General features: G+C 36.2%; 1 protein-coding gene across 1 annotated transcript; it reads left to right on the plus strand.

The window, feature by feature from the left end:
* The first annotated feature begins 4,224 nt into the window (after positions 1-4,224).
* Positions 4,225-17,578, plus strand: LOC6034066 (3 beta-hydroxysteroid dehydrogenase type 7). The gene is made up of 4 exons (XM_038262030.1): positions 4,225-4,700; positions 15,931-16,038; positions 16,100-16,516; positions 16,824-17,578. Exons 1-4 carry the CDS (start codon positions 4,667-4,669, stop codon positions 17,429-17,431), a joined length of 1,167 nt encoding a protein of 388 aa, XP_038117958.1. The 5' UTR covers positions 4,225-4,666; the 3' UTR covers positions 17,432-17,578.
* Positions 17,579-20,099: the final 2,521 nt, after the last annotated feature.

Genomic DNA, 20,099 nt, shown 5'->3' on the forward strand with positions numbered 1-20,099 from the left:
AGTGGGAATCGATTCTCCAGACAATTTTACATAAAAGTCTCTATATTGACCATTGTCCTAAGTCCAATCCTTGTTTTTGATAATTTCTATATGGCAGACTTGATTTTTCAGTCTCGTAAATATTTTTACCGGAAAGCTCGTCCAATTTTCCATAAAATTGTCTTTGACCACATTTCAATTGGCAGTATGAGCTTACAGATATAAGCTAATTCCATTGCTAATAACTGAAAAGAGATTTTTTTTTCAGTGTAGTTCAGTGGATGGTAGTAACCTGGATAGTAAATTAGCTCAAATCATAAAAAAACGAGTTATTTTGAAAAGTGGTCAAAGACAATCTTTTGGGAAATTGGACGAGCTTTCGGTAAAAATATTTACGAGACTGAAAAATTAAGTCTGTCATATACTGCCCATGATCGCATAAATGTCCCATATGCATTTTCATCGTTTTTGAGTTAATGATGCAGTTTGGTTCAAAATCGTGTGTTCTTTCAGAAAAGCATATAATATCCAGTATTTTGTTCTAGAAATCAGGAGGAAATCCAGTTTTTTCATGAAAACTTAACACGCAGCCTTATGTGTGGGACAAACTTCAAATGCGTTTTTCTCAGCTTGCTGTTTTTGCATATGGGACATTTATGCGAACATGGGCAGTATAGAAATTGTAAAAACCATAAATTTTTATTTTTATTTTAAAAGCCGCTTCAGCTTTACAAGTATTGGACTTAGGACAATGATCAATATGGAGACTTTTATGTAAAATTTTCTGGAAAATCGATTCCCGTATTCGGTTTTTGATTATTTTCACATGATTCAGTAAATGATTTTTGTATTTTTTTGGTGAGTTGCTCCATCCTGCATTTTTCGTGAGTCTTTTTGTAACATCTCAGGCTATTTTCACAAAAAAATTGAACGAAAAAAAAAGTGGGCTAACCTTTAAATTTGACTTTAAAACTTAAAAATCTAAAAATCTCATAAAAGAGGCATGTTTTTTGCTTTCGGTGTATTTTTTTGGATAGTCCATACTTTATTTAAGGGGTTACATACATGTAAATCGTCAAAAATGTCTGAGGTTGGTATGAGTACACATTTAATTTTTTTTTAAATCTTTTTGTAGGGCATTAACATATATATTTTCATCTATTAACAAAATAAATATGAAGACATTTGGATATACCTTTGCCGAGGTATAACTATGTTAATTTAGCAGTTTCAAAAAACGGGTGCCACGATATCTCAACACTGCATTGACCAAATCGGCTAAAAATTTTGGTGAAGACTCGTTTAACCGGTCCTGTGTGCATGACGAAGGCCGATTTTCAAAAACTTAATTCTAAAAAAAGATAAAAATATTTTTATGTTTTTCATATAAAAAATCACCAGTTTTTGATTTTTGTATTTTTAAAAAAAGCAAAATTTTAAATCGGGCTTCGTCATGCACACGGAATATGTCTTGAGAGTCTTCACTCCAAATTTCTGCCAATTTGGTCCATCCCATCTCGAGATATCGTGGCACCCGTAAATCAACTCGGTGTTTAGAGAAAAACGTTTACAAAGTTTGACAGTTCGCTTTGCGCATGGCAAAATTATGAACTTAATTCGTCTCTTACTCAGTTCAGTCACGAAATATCTTCATGAATCTTTCAGGAGTGATTAAAAATCATCTTTTTAGTGATTGAAGTGAATTTTCTGTAATATGAAATTTTGTGATTTTCTGCATTATGAAACCCCTTAAATATTGATAAAAATGTTTTTGAAGCTTGATTTTAATAAGAAACTTTTTCAAATAAAATCCATAAAATCTTCATGAAGAAAATTTAAAACAGCTCTTTTTGTTCTTTTAAATATTGATATATTTTGCAACAAAGCCTTTTGAATTTGTTTTTTTCCTCGATATCAAATTATTTAAATGCTTTTTAAAATTTAATATTTTTGACCAAAAGAGGAAATCCAAATTTTATAGATAGAATAAAAAAGCAAAAAGATGTATTTTTCATTATTCCCTTAGGACGATGCAAATATTTTTCAAAGTTTATGTCACCCCTTTCAATATTATTCCGAAAAGTCAAAAGGCTAAACAAGTTTTTTTTACTCAAAAATGTCAATTGAAATAGAAGTCTACCCACCTCCCATTTCGACTTTGGCCAGAGTCCGAGACAAAAACATCAAAAAAATTTGAATCTGCCTAAAAATTATCTATATATATATATATTTTTATTTCTTTTTATATTTTTTTTTCAGGCAAATCATTTTAAAATTAATTTTAATAAATAATATTTTGAAAAGCTTTAATTATTATTATTTTCTAAAGGGTGATTGTTAATATTTTCATTCTGAATCGAAATTAGCCTTCCTTTCTGAAGTTAAAAGAATTGTTCAATTTTGATTTTCAACAAAATTTTCAACTGCCTAAACATTTTTAAATGCATTAAAATTTATTTGAATATTTTTGCAAATAAAAAGTAATGTTCCTCCATCTTCCAACGCAAGCTGAACATCCTATCAACTGCTAATTAATGTGAACTTAATGTGAAGGTAGCCATAGCTCGAAATCAACTCTGCATCCTCGTTTCTGTTTTCCTATAGTCAAGATACCATCATGTTTCCGCTTGCACCACTTGTGAAGGAACAACTGGAAAGTCTTTTTCTTTGATTTCTGAAGCAATTTCATGCCCCGATCGCGGAGACATGTCCTTCGAAGAGTGCATCGGTCTTTGCACTTGACTTGCGCTTTTCTTCAAGGTTCAGACTTCCAGAGTTCGCAGATGCATCGTCGTCTGATGATCACGCCTTGGGATCAAGTTTACTTCCTTCTCGAGGCAATGTACGGGGGGAAATAAAACAAGCTTAAACATTTACTTAATTTATGAGACAGGTGAGCTTGCTAAAGTGCCATCAACATGTTTCGAAATAAATGAAAATTGACTGTTGTGAATTAACAATTTCAATTTGAGCGCAGGGATTATTTGCTTTCATAAACATAATCAACTCGACAAAAAATAATAAAAAAAAGATCAATCAATACACAAAACCGTACTCAATCAAGACAAATTTGAATGCATTTCAGCCGGTTCACTTCGGTGGAATGATTAATTCGCGCGCTGATCATCAATTATTCATGTTATCGTATTTTTCCATTTCAGCGAGCCATGTTCTCTTCACACTCAAATAATGACGAAATGACGGAAAATGGTCAGGTTGTTGAATTATTTCAGCGCGTTTTTATTTTCAACACCCCACAACACAGCAAACCGCCACTTTTATCAACCAATTTACTACTCATTAGTTTCGTTGACTAATGTACGGTGGGATTCGGTTATCAGTCGAAATAAAAGAGAGAGGGAGAGTGTCCTTTTTGCCATATGCAATCCATCCCGAAGCCCAAATTTGCTTTTAATTCATTTTTCAATGTTTTAATTGCATTTTAATTATCCTCGCGATTAAATGTCCTCAGTTGTGTGCTGTCCAATCTGAATTTCACCAGGCTCTTTTTTTTCCTTCCTGTTCTATAATCAGAATCTGCTTTCATCTGGAATTATCCACCCACTTGGAAAAGGATGAGCCCTGTCTCTCTCTCGCTCGCTTTTTGTTCTGTTATAATTATCATGTTGTTCGTCACTTAATATATTATTTTTTTCGAAAATGGCCTTTCATTTCGCCACCGTTATCTCACGCGGAACAAACGAAATGAAAATCGTATTTTTTTTTTGCTCTCATGTTATTACAGCGTTAAGCGATTTATCACATTATTGGAAAATTCACTCGCAGGTGATCTCAGCTTTTGGCGAATCAGTAATTATGATACTTTTATTCGTGATCGAACGAGAATGTCTTTCGCACTGCAATTATCATGCAAATTACGGCATTTAATGGGACAATGTCTTTGCTCATATATTATAATTATTCTACTTAACGTTAACGTGTTTTTTGTATTTTGTTTTTTTTTGCCATGATAAAATATCGATTTACAATAAATTAAAAATTGTTTTTCTGACTTATTTTTGCTCATTCAAAAAAAATCAATTCCCAAATTACAACGTCAATCACGTCCCGCAAAAGACTCCACACCTTGTGACAAATACCCTTACGTCATGATTGCCGTGAGTCCAACAATTGGCCTGAACTTGTGCCTGTATCCATTTCCATTGACTATGGCTATGCCACTGATACTGTGTCTCATCACGTCCAATGCGTCGTCGTCTTGGCTGGACGGTTGAATCGACCGCGCGACTGAAGAGTCTCTTCTCAGTCCGCGTTTGGAAGTGATCGCGATCGGTCGTTGTGTTTGGGGTGGGCCCGGGAGTGAGATCCAGTTCTGCGCGGAGATAAAGCTAGCGAAGAGACTTGAAATTCAAGTTTTTGGTACACATTTGAAGAAGGTCACTAACGTCCGTCCGTCCGTCCCCGCCAGCTGCGGAAAGTTATGCAAGTCCCGGTGCGGTCGCATTTTAGCTGATCTTGCCAAATTGGTGACAAACAACACACACCCAGTTGGGAGTCGAAAGTGGTGGCACGATCGCCACGAAGAATGAGCAGTGTTCAACTGGAGTGAAGTGGGTTCTAGGAGCAGAACAAAACGAGTTTTTAAGGGCAGTGCAGCTTTTGATTAGCATAGTTTGAAACATCAGATTGGATCCTGGATACGACGATACCAACACGGGACATCAGAATGGAGGAGGCTACGGAAATTGTACTGATCACCGGTAAATATACGAAATTTCAAGGTTGATAGATGGGAATACGACGTCATTTGCTTTGGTTAGCACCTAGGTTTTAATATTTTGATTTACCTGGAATCAACAAACGAGGAAGATGATAATATTTACTTAATGTGTGACATAATACAGTGGTTAATGGAAAATAGAAGTGATAAATTTATGGATTTTTTATTTTCTTCACTTGGATGACTCAGTCAATATCTTTATCACTTTTAGCACCAACGGGGTCAAAACTTACGTGAAGCACCAAAGTTGAAAATGCATCTTCAAGCGGCTGTATCTCGGCAAAAACTCACCCGATTTGGATGAATCCAGAAGGATGTCAAGAATTACCTCCAACAAGCTAGATCCAAATCAGATGCGTCTACCCTAAGTTAGAATGAAAAAGGCTTTTGCAACTTTTATCCAAGGGTTCAAAGGGCCGGTGAAATTGCATTTCCAACTTTTTTGACCCCGTTGGGGCTACAAGTGTTATTATCCTATTGTTGAACTATATTTTATGACGATGTTAAACAAAAGGCGGAAAGAACAAAATGTCCTAGATGAGGAAAATGTGAAAAGTCTTATATCTATCAAATGTAAATATCATTCTAAAACTATTTAATCGTTTTTCTTTAACATTTTTCAGTTCAAAATTGAGCGATTATTAAAGTTTTCTACTTAGTTTTCTTGCATATTTTATGAATAATATACATTAAAAAAAATACGTCTTTATTACATTTAAACATGAATAGCATTTTTTTTATTGTGTCATCCTTCAAAATGATTTATCTGTTTTTTTTTTTAGATTTTGAAACAATCGCAGTTTTTTCAATAGCTTATATCTGATTTTATTATATAATTTTTTATTGTTTCTGTAGTTTTCTTGTTAGTTTTTCCATTTTTCATTTTAATTTATTCTTTTTTAACTGATAATTATAATCCATTAAACTCTTTCACAGGGTTGTTAAAATATCAAAATATCAGCTCTCAGCAACTACAATTATCCCGCCTGAATTTTCATGCCTAGAATACAACTGCTTTTGCAATGCCCTTACTTGAATATTTGATTGAAAATTGTGTAATGCTTTTAATGCTAATATAGTACAGAAATATAGTTTCTTAATCTATATCTTTCTTATCTCAACATCAAGAAGAGTAGTCCGAAAATATTATTGAAAATAATTAATTTTCAATTCGGTTTTATTGGTGAATAATCAAGATACAATGAGTTATTTTGAAGTGCATAACAGAGTTTTGGAGTTCCTTACAGCTGTGTGTTTCATCATAATCCATTTAGGAACAATTATTTCTTTAACTAAGGCACTAGCAAGAATAAGAAAAAACTATAAAAAAAACCTACAGAAATTGCAAAGGAAAGGGGATAGAGGAAGAGAAAGCTTATATCTAGATCACAGGTAATTTATCCTTTGTAGATGTGTTTGATCATCAGTTCCCCAAGGGCCAGGAATTGTTCTGCCTTGTTCCGGCAGCTCCGAAACCGCGTCATCATCTCCCCCGCGAGAGCAAAGAACTCCGGCAGGGTGAAGAGATCTTCCCCGGTGACTTCTTGCTGGGCCGTACTGCCGCTACCGGCAGCGACCACGCTGGCGAACGAACGCCCCCAACCAGGAGGGAACGCTGAGTTTTCCGCTGGAACCGTACGCTGTCCAGCTGCAGGAACGGCTGCGCTCGTACTTCGTTGAGGAGGGTGGGACGCTTTCTTCTTCCTCTTTTCCTGCTCCTCGAAGTAGACCTTGCGCGCGACGCATCCGCGGTAATTGCCGGTATGGTTACCGTCACAGTTCGCACACTTTACGCGCAGCTTAGTTTGTTCTGCCTTGTCCCCCAAGTCCGCCTTACGTGGCAGTGCGCACGCCTCCGAGAGGTGTGACTCACCGCACTTCACGCAGCGGGGCCGGAGGTTGCAGTTCCGCGAGCCGTGGCCGAATTTCTGGCAACGGTGGCATTGCGCTACGTCCGTCGGGTTCTTGGTGTAAAACCGCCAGTTTACCCAAAAACCGTCCAACGTTTTAGTCCGCCGCAGGTCTTGGATCTTGACGGTGCCGCGGTCGAAGTACAACAGGTACAGTGTGTGTGTACCTGTTACCGTTGTCTTGCGCGAGAGCACTTTAATCTCACGCGGTTTTATTCCGGCGTCCGAAAGGTGACCCTTCAGGTCGGAGATCGGACGGTCTTGATAACCTTGCAAGACGACCTTAACAGGGGGCTTCTCGGGGTTGAATGTGTAGAAGTTGAAGTTGCTACGCTTCAATTCTTCAAACACCAGGTCGAAATTCTTTTTGGTCAGTGTGATCACTTGCACTGCCGACTTACCGATTTTCAGACAATATCCGAGGCCTTCCAGCAACTCGTCAACATCGTCCGCCAACGTGTCCAAAACAAAAATTGGAGGTGGTCTACGTTCCACTGGAGGGTTGTTCTTTTTTGACGTCGGCACTTTTTTCCGTGCACGACCATCATCGTCGTCGTCGTCGTCGGTAGTGCTGCTACCGTCAGAGTTGTTATTTTCTTCGTCGTCGCTCAGCATCTGGAACTCGTTCCTGATGGGGATGTTGGCGGATGTTGATGTGCCACTGGTTGTGGCACCGGAAGTACCGGAACGGGTTCGCACTGGTGATCTTGGGACATATCCGGGATGTAGTAACTTTTGTCGATGCCTTCAGCGCTGACGCTCCCCTGCGCGATGGCGGCCGACACGGCGTTGGTTTGTTTACCTTTCTGCACACGGCCGGTAGACGAACTTCGCGGGTTTTCGAGGCCGCACTCGAACTGCCACGGCCACGGCCGGCTTTTGGCATGCTGGAGAAGCAAACTCGCGGGTAACCACAATCAATTACGGCGAAAAAAATCGAAAAAACGATGGAGCACTGAGCACTAGCTGCATGCTCTCGTGCGTACACGGAGGGAGCTGAAAATAATTAAAAAAAGATTTTTTTAACAAGTACAATTTTGAAAATATAAAATTAATTTGATTACTCAATAACCGCTTTAATTACCGATTGATTCCCCTGATTACCATTAATTACTAAATAATCAATGAATTACTGAATTTCCAGCCTTGCTGGAAAACCTGGGTGCAGAATAGTGGTTCGCAAAGCGGCCTCAATTCAGAACTGTACGCAAAATGAAACCAAGAAGAGCAGTTCTCTAGGATTACGGTCATTCGATTTTTTTTTTGTATTTTTTAATCCGACTGAAACTTTTTTGGTGCCTTCGGTATGCCCAAAGAAGCCATTTTGCATCATTAGTTTGTCCATATAATTTTCCATACAAATTTGGCAGCTGTCCATACAAAAATGATGTATGAAAATTCAAAAATCTGTATCTTTTGAATGAATTTTTTGATCGATTTGGTGTCTTCGGCAAAGTTGTAGGTATGGATACGGACTACACTGGAAAAAAATGATACACGGTAACAAAAATTTGGTGATTTTTTATTTAACTTTTTATCACTAAATCTTGATTTGCAAAAAACACTATTTTTTTTTTTTTTATTTTTTGATATGTGTTAGAGGACATAAAATGCCAACTTTTCAGAAATTTCTAGATTGTGCAAAAATTCATTGAGCGAGTTATGAATTTTTGAATCAATACTGATTTTTTCAAAAAATCGAAATTTTGGTCGCAAAAATTTTTCAACTTCATTTTTCGATGTAAAATCAAATTTGCAATCAAAAGAACCTAAGTGAAATTTTGATAAAGTGCACCGTTTTCAAGTTAAATCCATATTTAGGTAACTTTTTTGAAAATTGTCGAAGTTTTCCATTTTTTTGAACTAGTGCACATGTTTGCCAACTTTTAGAAAAAATATTTTTGAAAAGCTGAGAAAATTCTCTACATTTTGCTTCTTTCGACTTTGTTGATACGACCTTTAGTTGCTGAGATATTGCAATGCAAAGGCTTAAAAACAGGAAAATTGATGTTTTCTAAGTCTGACCCAAATAACCCACCATTTTTCAATTTCGATATCTCAGCAACTAATGGTCCGATTTTCAATGTTAATATATGAAACATTTGTGAAATTTTCCCATCTTTTCGAAAACAATATTTTCAAAATTTTCAAATCAAGACTAACATTTTAAAAGGGCCAAACATTCAAAATTACGCCCTTTTAAAATGTTAGTCTTGATTTGAAAATTTTGAAAATATTGTTTTCGAAAAGATGGGAAAATTTCACAAATGTTTCATATATTAACATTGCAAATCGGACCATTAGTTGCTGAGATATCGACATTACAAAATGGTGGGTTTGTTTGGGTCAGACTTAGAAAACATCAATTTTCCTGTTTTTAAGCCTTTGCATTGCAATATCTCAGCAACTAAAGGTCGTATCAACAAAATCGAAAGAAGCAAAATGTAGAGAATTTTCTCAGCTTTTCAAAAATATTTTTTCTAAAAGTGTGCAAACATGTGCACCAATTTAAAAAAATGAAAAACTGCGACTATTTTCAAAAAAGTCACCTAAATATGGATTTAACTTGAAAACGGTGCACTTTATCAAAATTTCACCAAAGTTCTTTTGATTACAAATTTAATTTTACATCGGAAAATAAAGTTGAAATATTTTTGCGACCAATATTTCGATTTTTTGAAAAAATCAGTATTGATTCAAAAATTCATAACTCGCTCAATGATTTTTTGCACAACCTGGAAATTTCTGAAAAGTTGGCATTTTATGTCCTCTAAAACATATCAAAAAATAAAAAAATAAATAAAAATAGTGTTTTTTTGCAAATCAAGTTTTAGTGACAAAAAGTTAAATTAAAAATCACCAATTTGTTTTACCGTGTATCAATTTTTTCAGTGTAGTCCTTATTCATACCTACAACTTTGCCGAAGACACCAAATCGATCAAAACATTCCTTAAAAAAATACAGATTTTTGAATTTTCATATATCATTTTTGCATGGACGGCTGCCAAATTTGTATGGAAAATTATATGGACAAACTAAAGATGCAAAATGGCTTCTTTGGGCATACCGAAGGCACCAAAAATTTTTCACTCGGATTAAAAAATACAAAAATTAAAATTTAAGAAAAAATACCGATTTCGTAGAGAACTGCTCTATTGTAAAAAAATTGATAGTTTTCTCATTCTTTGAAATAAAACTTTTTCATTCTCAATAAATTTATGTCCAAAATTATTTTTTGCTTAAAAAGTATGTACGTGGCTTTTATCTTGCCTGGGTATGAATCGTTGTTTGGATAAATGTTGCATGATGTTGATATTCACATTATTCATTTGTTTTACTGAGACATAATGATTATTTGAAAAAAGATCCTCATTTTGTCCAGTCGATATTATGCATCGCAATATCTTCAAATAGGTTTCAAACATGTTGTTTTATGACTTTTTTGGAACAATAATTGAATACGAGAACAAGGGAGAACAATTTGAAATGTTTAAAATGGTCAGCCACTACTTTTTTCGCAATAAATTTTAGTATTCTGAAACTTGTATTGTTCATCAACATGGATTTAAATAACTTCAGCGGATTGTGTTCAAAAAGAGAACAAATTACTAAAAGAGGTAAATTAGCTTCAGGCCATCAGGCATTTGAAAATGGGTTGTCAATCTCCTCAACTTCCAAGAAAATGTTAGCATGCACCTGCCAACCAAAATAACCTTCCCGAATCCGATTCGCGTGAAGGTTCAACCCAGCAACAGCTCCAGTTATTAATTACTGGTTTTCAATTGGAAGCCACGCCGCACAACGTCTAAGATGAAGTTGGATAACTTCAAAACCAACCAAAGTTAATCGAAAACCAAAACTTCAAAGTCAGCCTCCACTTCTCAACCGACTCGATATGTCCCAACTCGCTCGAATCCACCGAATTTCGGCAGAGATTGATTAAGTCGCTAAAACGGCTGTGCACTAAGTCCGCTGTTCGGCGCAACACAACGACCCGACCAAACGAACCGCAACGACAACGGTTACGCAACATCTGCGCGCTGTTTCTTCAAACTAACTCTCTACTAGCGCGCGTTTAGGCAACTTTTACCCAAAAATTTCGACTCTTGCGGCTTTTGTCGTCCTATCGAGGTTAACTAACCGGCTTGGCAGCGCGACCAAGTCACCTAACTTAGCTGGTAGCTGCGTTTTGAAAAGGGGACACCGCAGCTGGTTGGGGTGGTCACGTAGTCTTCAAAAACAGTGTTGATTTCCAACGGAGATGAATCTCCCCTCAACAAAGGTGGAAGACCTCTGTTGTTGTTGGTCTTCACCTGGTTGTTCACGGCCAATACACCAATACACCAATCCTCACCGGCACGTTGACGGCACATTTAGTGGCACTGTTTAAACTGTATTCGCAGGCGCAGTTGAACTGTTTTTAGCGTAGCAAATCAGCCAAACAAAGGAGAATGAGCGAAAAAATAAATAAATACAAAGTAAACATATCCAATGTCCGCAGGGGAGCAATTTCCAAGGTTACGCTGAAGTACTGCCGACGGATCTTGACTACTGATTTGCACACGCACTCACACACGCCTCAGATGGGGCCAAGAAGGGGCATTTTCTGGGTGGTTTAGTATATTTACTAGGAAGGAAGCAAAATCAGCTGTGTAGTACACAGCGAGCAAAAAGTCCGTTGGAATCTTGTACGGAATGCTGGCGACGAACCTGGACTTCCTTGACTCGATTGTTGAGTGAGTTTTGAAGAGGGGAGTGTATGGTCCGATCTGATTAATTTTGATGGATGCTTAAATTGATCAGCTGGTGATAAAAAAATTTGGTACACCATTGACTGGCAAATCAATTGGCATTATTATTATAAATTTTCTACTGCTGCTGATTTTCGCATGATTTTCCTGTTTTGTTTATGTTTGGATTGATTTTTTTATTCGTTTTTTGTTTTGTTTTGAATACTTACTTTTTATCAAGCCTCTAAAGTAGGAGTCAGAGTCGGAGCGGATTTTACAAAATGGGAACGTTAAAATGTCAATGTTTTTATCTTGAGAAGGTTTTTTGTATTGAGGGTCTTTGAGTTCAACTGTTTGTCAGTCAGTCAGTTTGAAAGCAACTGTTATTTCAAAAATTGCGTTTAGGCTGGTAGAAATTTTATGAAAAGTTGTTGTTTCTAACTTCAGATTAAAATGCATAAATAATAGAATGTGTTTTAAATAGTTTACAAGTAATACTAAATATTTTTCAATGAAAATTATTTTTTTAAATAACATTTTGATATAATTCACAATACAATTCGTTACAAACAAACAATTGGTAAATGTAATGTTTGCAACATTTTTCAAACCAAATTAAACCGAAAAAACGAAAAAAAAAAAATTAGCTTGTGCATAAGAGACCACAATCAAATGAAATAAAAAAATAAACGTCTTTTAAAATCTAAAATTAAAAAGTCACATTTCATGTTATAGTCTCTGTAAATAAAAGTTAAATAATCAGGTTCAAGTTGAAACCGACGTCAGCAAAACTGTAGAATCAAGCGTTGTGTTATATTTAAATCAAATTTTGGTTCAATTCGATGCATGATTTTGTTATACAGCTGGAGTGTCGTGAAATTCAAATATTTATGCATGCCACGAAATTTCTTTTTTTTGTTATAAATCACTAACCCCAAAAAAAATAATTTCGTCAATACTCAGATGTTTTGAAAACTAATGATTGCAAAACAATTCAGCAGGTGTAAAATACATTTTAAAACACTTTTTTCATTCAAATGCTTTTTCATTCAAGTGCTTGCTTGTAATCATTCAAATACTTGTAATTAAATTTTTTTTAGAACTCAAACCCCGATAAAAATCTGATCAGTTTCAAATTGAGAAAAATAAGTTGTTTTGTCAGAATAGACTTAAAAGCTGTCATGTTTATGTTACAATTTTTGTTTTTCAGTTTAAAGGGTTGATGATAATCATTTCTGATGGAATGTTTGTTTTTCATTTCCATCACGGAACCACCATCAAGAGCAAAGTTTCGAAAAATTAAAATAAAGCAAGAATAAAACGTCGGCTTGCGCTGGCAGAAAATCGTTTTCCAAAGTGGGTGATAATCAGTAGATGAAATAATAAAATTATCATAATTACTCTGGTTAAAACTCGATTTACCGATGCTCTCTGGGTTGGCCAAAGTGTGTGGGCTGACTGGCTGGTGGTTCACGAACCATGAGATGATTCCAATCGAGATCCTGTCAGCTATCCACCCACCACCTCATTCCCAAGGACCGAGAGTTTTCCCCGTCGCGAGGTGTTACGATTTATTTAAAATTCAAATTATGTGTAAATAAGGAATCAAAACGATGATGATTCTATCAACATAATGAATTTGTAATATCCCGAGAGTGTCGACGGAGAGGTGAGTTTCAGCGTTCCCAGGTCCCCGCCCCCGCCCTCGAGAAGATCGAGCCAATTGTGCCGGGAACTCTGAGTTTTTTTTCGCTATTTGCAATCGGTTCAGCCGGCACAGTTGGCAGCCTCCGGCGACTTTTCCCAGCAGTAACGGGACTGTGTGGAAACGCATACGCGTACCTGGTCTGGCGTGAAATCAGTGTCGACCCCGCGTTGGCCTCGGCAATGATTTATTTGATTTCCACTTGGCTGATTAAACGAAACGCGTTGTGATTGATGTAAATTCGACGTTGGTCTGGCGGAAAATCGAACGGATTTTCCCCGGCGCGCCCCATCATCGGAGGGGAATTTTCAAAATCAATACCCTACCGAGGGAAAACGGGCACGTGTGAAACTCACGTGGACCAGCAACAACAGAAAAAAACTCACACCTGCGAGCGATAAAGTGCATAGTGCAACTCCACAGTTTGCAGCAAGCAGGTCGACATTGGCGTTAATTTTGTATACCGTCAGGCGCGAGGGAAACGAACTTTGGTCGAGTGAGCTGTCGATGTTTGTTGTGCGATTTCCATGCATTGCCTAGATGCGGGCGCAAAACTTTCTGCGGGGCAACCCAGCAAAGCACGCGTCGTCACCGCCGCCGGTCGGCGTTGTTCGCTCGTTGGGTCAATGAATGTTTGCTGTCGAACGGATGTCGATTCGGGTTGGAATGTTTTATATGCTGGGTGACAAGGATTTATGCTGAATTTGACACAAAAATCTTGTATATTCGGTGTTCACCTATACTTCAAAATAAATTTAAAAAAATATAACATGTTTTGATAAGACCGTTGCAAAAATTTTCATAGTTTATATTAGTATATATTTTAAATATTTTAAAAAATGCAGCTTTTCGATCCGATTTCTTAATAAAAAACGAATATTTACTATTTTGTTTTGATTATGGTAAAATTTTTGAGTTTTTTTAACGTATATATTTTTTTTCTAAGTGATTTTGTGATTGAAATGTAACTTTTTCCATGCATTCTCTATTTTCTTTCAAAATAAGCCATTTTAGATTTTTTGTTTTTCCATGTAAGAAACAATTTTGAATGAAAAAATAAAATGTTTTAAGAAATGTTTCTATTTTTTCTTTATAGCATTCAAAATTGATCCAATATTTTCAGAGATATCACGAGTTCAAAAAAAGTGCTAATTAGATGGCATAGAGAAAAACTCGTTAAAAATGCTTAAAATAAGGCTGGTACAAATTTTATTAAAAGTTTTTGTCCCCCCCCCCTTTAAAGTTGGCCCGAAAAATCAGAGGGTGAAAAAACATTTTTTTCAAAAAACTTCAACATTTTAATAAAAATTTAAGTGCAATCAGTTGAAATCAATTTAAAATGCATTCCCCTTCGTTTAGAATCACTTTAAGCATATTTGGGTTGCATTGAGTGACTCACCACACATAAACTTCGGACGCCTAGAAATGAGCAGAAACTTGCAACAGAGACCACAAATGACCCGGGGGTCGTTAAAGTGGATTACTTTGCCTTGCTTTTTCTTTGAATTTTTAAAATTTTCGATGTTTATTATCGCAAATAGATTTTTTTTGCCTAAATTTATTTATGTTTTACATTTTTTGAAAACTAATGATTGCAAAACAACTTAACTAGTGTAGAATGCATTTTAAAACACTTTTTTCATGCAAATGTTGAAACTATGGCTAATTATTTCAATATTTACATATTTTTGCCCCCAAACTCGACCCCAGCTAGAGCCGAAGTACAAAAACTTTGAAAAATATTTGCATCGGCCTAAGACAAAATAAAGAAATTTTCACAAATTTTCATAAATAACTTTGAAGGGGTAAATTTCCTTGATAAATTAAAAAAAATGCTTCAATTAAGGAAAAAATATGAAATTACCTTAGATTTTCGATTTTTTGCAGAGGTTGTTTTCCTTCATGAAGTATTTCAAAATTCCAATAAACTGAAGATTTTTCGAAAAAATCGCATCAAAATGTCTTAATTTGGTGCCCTTCTTCAAATAATGTGTAGTGTCGATTTAAATTTCAATATTGATGATTATTAAAAATCTAAATTGAAAAAACATATAAAACAATGAAAAATACGTATTGTAGGAAATAATCTTCAAGTGATAAAAAGTTAAATAACAATCATTTTTTTCGTGTATACATTCTATTGACCCGAAAAGACAGAAATAACGTGGAAATAACATTATTTGATATGTGCTAAAACTAGGCAAATAACATTGTATATTATTTATAACAAGATTTGTTATTCGTCGTAATGATTTTTTTGTCTCTAAAACATGTGGCTTGATTGAAACATTTATTAAAGAATAATTCTCATATGTTTGCTCGGTAAAGAATCAGTCTTTGTAAATTATGTTGGTTGCAAAACCTTTGTATTCAATATAAAGCTAAAGTTTTGAAACATCAATCAAAATTGCTCCATGAAGTAAAAATCTTCCTTTACATTTTGTGGCTTGAACCGTTGTTTTGGGTGTCCCAACCAATGCCAATCATTGTAGGTCCAGAATTTATTTTCATATTCCCTTACTCAACCAAAGCTTGATTTTGTGGTACAAATGGAAATTTAAAGAAATTAAATATTTAATCCCCAAAAAATAAATTCAGACGTTCCAACTTTTTAAAAGTTATATTTGTTTTAAAAATCTTTCAAAGTTCATTATCAAAATTACATTCATCGAATCTTTTTCTTATTTTGTTTTTTTCACTCCCAATATTCTCATAATCGGTTTTCAGTTTATTCAAACCATTAAATGGGAATGAAAGGTTGAGCAGGAATTGGAAATGGATAACCTTGGATATTATTAATTTCAGTATTTTTGCTTTATAACATGTAACATTTATCAACTTTATTCTTTGTTTTTTTTATGTAGGTGGTGCCGGTTTTCTCGGTCAACATTTGATCAGAATATTGCACGAGCGTGACCCAAAAGTGCGCGAAATTCGCGTCGTCGATCTGAAGCCATACGAAAATACAATTGGTAAAAATGTCCCAGAATCTGAAAATTTCAGATTATTTCAATAGTTCAACAACTCTTCCAGATCACACCACCCCGCCGGGCAAGATCGTCTCGTTCGTGGGGGACATCTGCAAGCCGTCCAGCATCGAGTCCGCGTTCGAGGGCGTCGATTGCGTGTTTCACATGGCGGCCTACATCAACTTTGACTTCCCGCCAAATCGGAAGGAACTGGAACGGGTAAATGTCGACGGGACGCAGATTGTGGTGGATCTGTGCCGGAAGTACAGCGTGCCGCGCTTGGTGTACACCAGCGACTGTCTGATCCACATGACGCCCTACCTGGGCAAGGCAAACTTTACGATCGTGTGTAACCAGACGGAGCCGAAGACGAAGGTACCGCAGCGGGAGAGCGAGTTCCAGATTCCGGGCTACGCGCAGTCCAAGTACAAGGGCGAGGTGATGGTGCTGGAGGCGAACGGGAGCCCGCTGGCGAATGGAGGTGAGAAGGGGTTTCTTGATTACGGAAATTTTATTAAGGCCAATTGCACAAATCCAGCCTATTTCAAGCGACTGAGTGCCCAAATTTCTCTCGGGCAAAATTGGACTTGACCGCATTTCGATACAGTGTGCGTTGCACTCCCAATTGGAGATAATTTTCGCCCGGCTGCAAACTAAGAGCATTACCGGAATTGGTCCGGATTTGCAGCATAGATCACATCGCAGGCCGGCTTTCGCCAATTTAAGTCTTTAGTTATGTCCGTTGAAAGGCAATAATCCGACGCAATGTCCGTTCATTTCAATTACAGAGCCGCTGAAAACGATTGCCATCCGGCCGCCGGTTATGTTCGGCGAGGGTGACCAGCGGTTCGTTCCGGGGGTGATTAAGGTGGCGATGCGGTTCGGAGGGGAAATTCCGAAATTAGCTGGCCCAGGAGGTAAGCAACAGCTGGTGTACGCTGGGAACGCTGCTTGGGCACATTTTCGGGCCAAGGAGGCACTGGCCAATAAGACAAAGGACATCGCTGGCTACCCGGTCTTTGTGACGGACGAATCCGGCATCGAGGACACCACCCGGTTCTGCCAGCGCCTGTCGCGGGCCAACGAAACGCTGAAGCTGCGACCGTCCTGGTACCAGATTCCCCTGTTTGTGTCCTTCTTCCTGGCGTTTCTGCTGGAGCTGCTGATTAAAGCCCTTAATCCGATTGTGAAAATTAAACTGAGCTTCCCGCCGTGCGGCCTCCTGTCCTACATGTCATCGATTCTGCTGTACAACCGGATCCGGGCGTCGATCTACCTGGATTACGAGCCCATCTACTCCGAGGAGAAGGCCGTGTCCAATTCGGCCCTCTGGTACGAAAAGTGGTACCAGGATTACTGCCGCCGGCACAATCTCAAGAAGCTGAAAGTCAAATGAGAGCCAGAGTCACCAGCTCTCGATAATTGAAATTTGTGTGTTTTTCTAGCTCTGTACAGACACCCCCTCTTATCGGTAATCCAACTATCACAAGAGTATTGGCGAAAGGTAAGGCAACAACAATAAACGACCTTCTTTAGGTGAGGACAACTTGGCGACTCCTTAATCCGAACATCTCCCCCTGCTTCCCAGCGGTTTTAAGTCGAAACCAAAGTTTAATTAAAAAATTCAAATTCACTTCATTTGAATGCAAACATTTCGCGCAACAGCGAACAACTACTGCTTAAGGGATTACGAGCGCGGGGCCTTAAAAATATCCAAAATTAATTAAACTTTTATTAGGGCTAAATTTAGTGAAGCACGGAGCCAGCCTAATACTGCCAGGCAAATTTGGCATCTCCATATCCAATTACACTCAATAACGATCATAATCTTTGGAGGGGTTCAGAGTTTTTTTTCCCGATTTTTTTTGGGAGTAGAGGTTAAGAGTATGGAACAGAAAATCTTTTTCTTAAACGAATCACGGTAAATTCAACACTTTATGGTTAATAATTGTCCTGACAAATCCTTAGATATCACTTAAATTAGATGACTAAATTGCTATAAGAAATTTAAGTCTGGATACTTTAAATTTCCACTCACACTGCCCAAACAACTGTCTAGTGAGATAAGTGATTCTAAATTTATCTCAAATTTCAGCGAAAGAAAACAAAAATCGAATCTCTCCCAAAGAGCTCAATCAGTCAACTTCAAGTTCTCGGAACCTCAACCCCCACTTCAATTTGGTCGTTATCTCTCGTGCGCCCAAAATCGCGTCACCACGCGCTCCGGCGTCTTTGACTTCTTTGTTTGGCCGTAGACCGACCGACCTCCGGCCGGGGGGTGTCAAAAGTGCCACCCGGCTGACACGATGTCGATCGCGAGAGACAAATGCCCCCGCCCGCGTGGGCCAAAGTGGAAAGACAAATAAACACTGACTGGCGAGAGGAAAAGGAATCATTTTTCGATGGGTTTTTGGGTGAATTCTCGATTGTAGAGATGAAATTAACCCTCAAAAAACAAAAAACAAAAAACCAAAAAACAAAAAACAAAAAACAAAATACAAAAAACAAAAAACAAAAAACAAAAAACAAAAAACAAAAAACAAAAAACAAAAAACAAAAAACAAAAAACAAAAAACAAAAAAAAAAACAAAAACAAAAAACAAAAACAAAAAACAAAAAACAAAAAACAAAAAACAAAAAACAAAAAACAAAAAACAAAAAACAAAAAACAAAAAACAAAAAACAAAAAACAAAAAACAAAAAACAAAAAACAAAAAACAAAAAACAAAAAACAAAAAACAAAAAAACAAAAAACAAAAAACAAAAAACAAAAAACAAAAAACAAAAAACAAAAAACAAAAAACAAAAAACAAAAAACAAAAAACAAAAAACAAAAACAAAAACAAAAAACAAAAAACAAAAAACAAAAAACAAAAAACAAAAACAAAAAAAACAAAAAAACAAAAAAAAAAAACAAAAACAAAAACAAAAAACAAAAACAAAAACAAAAAACAAAAAACAAAAACAAAAACAAAAAACAAAAACAAAAACAAAAACAAAAACAAAAAACAAAAACAAAAAACAAAAAACAAAAACAAAAACAAAAAACAAAAAATAAAAAACAAAAAACAAAAAACAAAAAACAAAAAAACAAAAAACAAAAAACAAAAAACAAAAAACAAAAAACAAAAAACAAAAAACAAAAAACAAAAAACAAAAAACAACAGCAACCAGTCTTCAATGTTTCTTAGACGAAATTGTGGGAAATTTTCTAAACATTAGAAAAAAAATATTTTTAGGAATGGACAATAATGGACACTATTTAAAAAAACAACAAAAAATTGTATTATACGTTTCTATTGGAAATTCGATGAAAAAATGTGGTCAAAAAATTTGAAGAAAAAGATTTCATTTTTTTTTACAAAAATTGCTGCTTTAAAAAATCAACTCGTCAACAAAATGTTGGTCCATACTTCTGAAAGGCTTGAAAGATGCGGATTTTTGTCAACTTTAAATATAAAAATATTCTATAATTAAAAAATGTGTATTTTGGGAATAAAGTTATTGTGAAAAAAGGCTATTAAAACAATTTTTTTCCAGAGTCCTCATCAATACCTACAATTTTGCCGAGGACACCAAATTAATCGAAAAATTCCTTGAAAAATTACAGATTTTCGAATATTCACGGTTCATTTTTGTATGAACAACTACCAAAATTGTATGGAGATTTGTAGGGGAGAACCAATGACACAAAATGGCTTCTTTGGTGATAGGAAAGGTCCCTAAAAAGTTTGAGTAAAATAATAATAAAAAAAAAAAAAAACAGAAAAATAGAAATGGTCGAAATCGGCCGATTTCGTAAAGGAATGCTTAGGGTTAATTTTTGTTATCTGACAGAATCGTCCCTCGCAGAACTTGATCACAATAAACTGAGAAGACTCTCGGCTGCAGCAGCACACTAGGAAAAGCGAAAAATTAAGATTTAATAAGTCAAACGTTCGTCCTCCTCCTCGACGATGGTGGGATTAAGGTGCCCGGTGCCGCGGAGTTTGCCTCACTTTCACCCTTGGCCATAATTGCCAAGTATTAGATGTAATGAAAGATGGAGTTGGTTGATAAATAAT

This window comes from Culex quinquefasciatus, chromosome 3 (assembly GCF_015732765.1).
Source record: "Culex quinquefasciatus strain JHB chromosome 3, VPISU_Cqui_1.0_pri_paternal, whole genome shotgun sequence".
In the NCBI taxonomy this organism is placed as follows: Eukaryota; Metazoa; Arthropoda; class Insecta; order Diptera; family Culicidae; genus Culex; species Culex quinquefasciatus.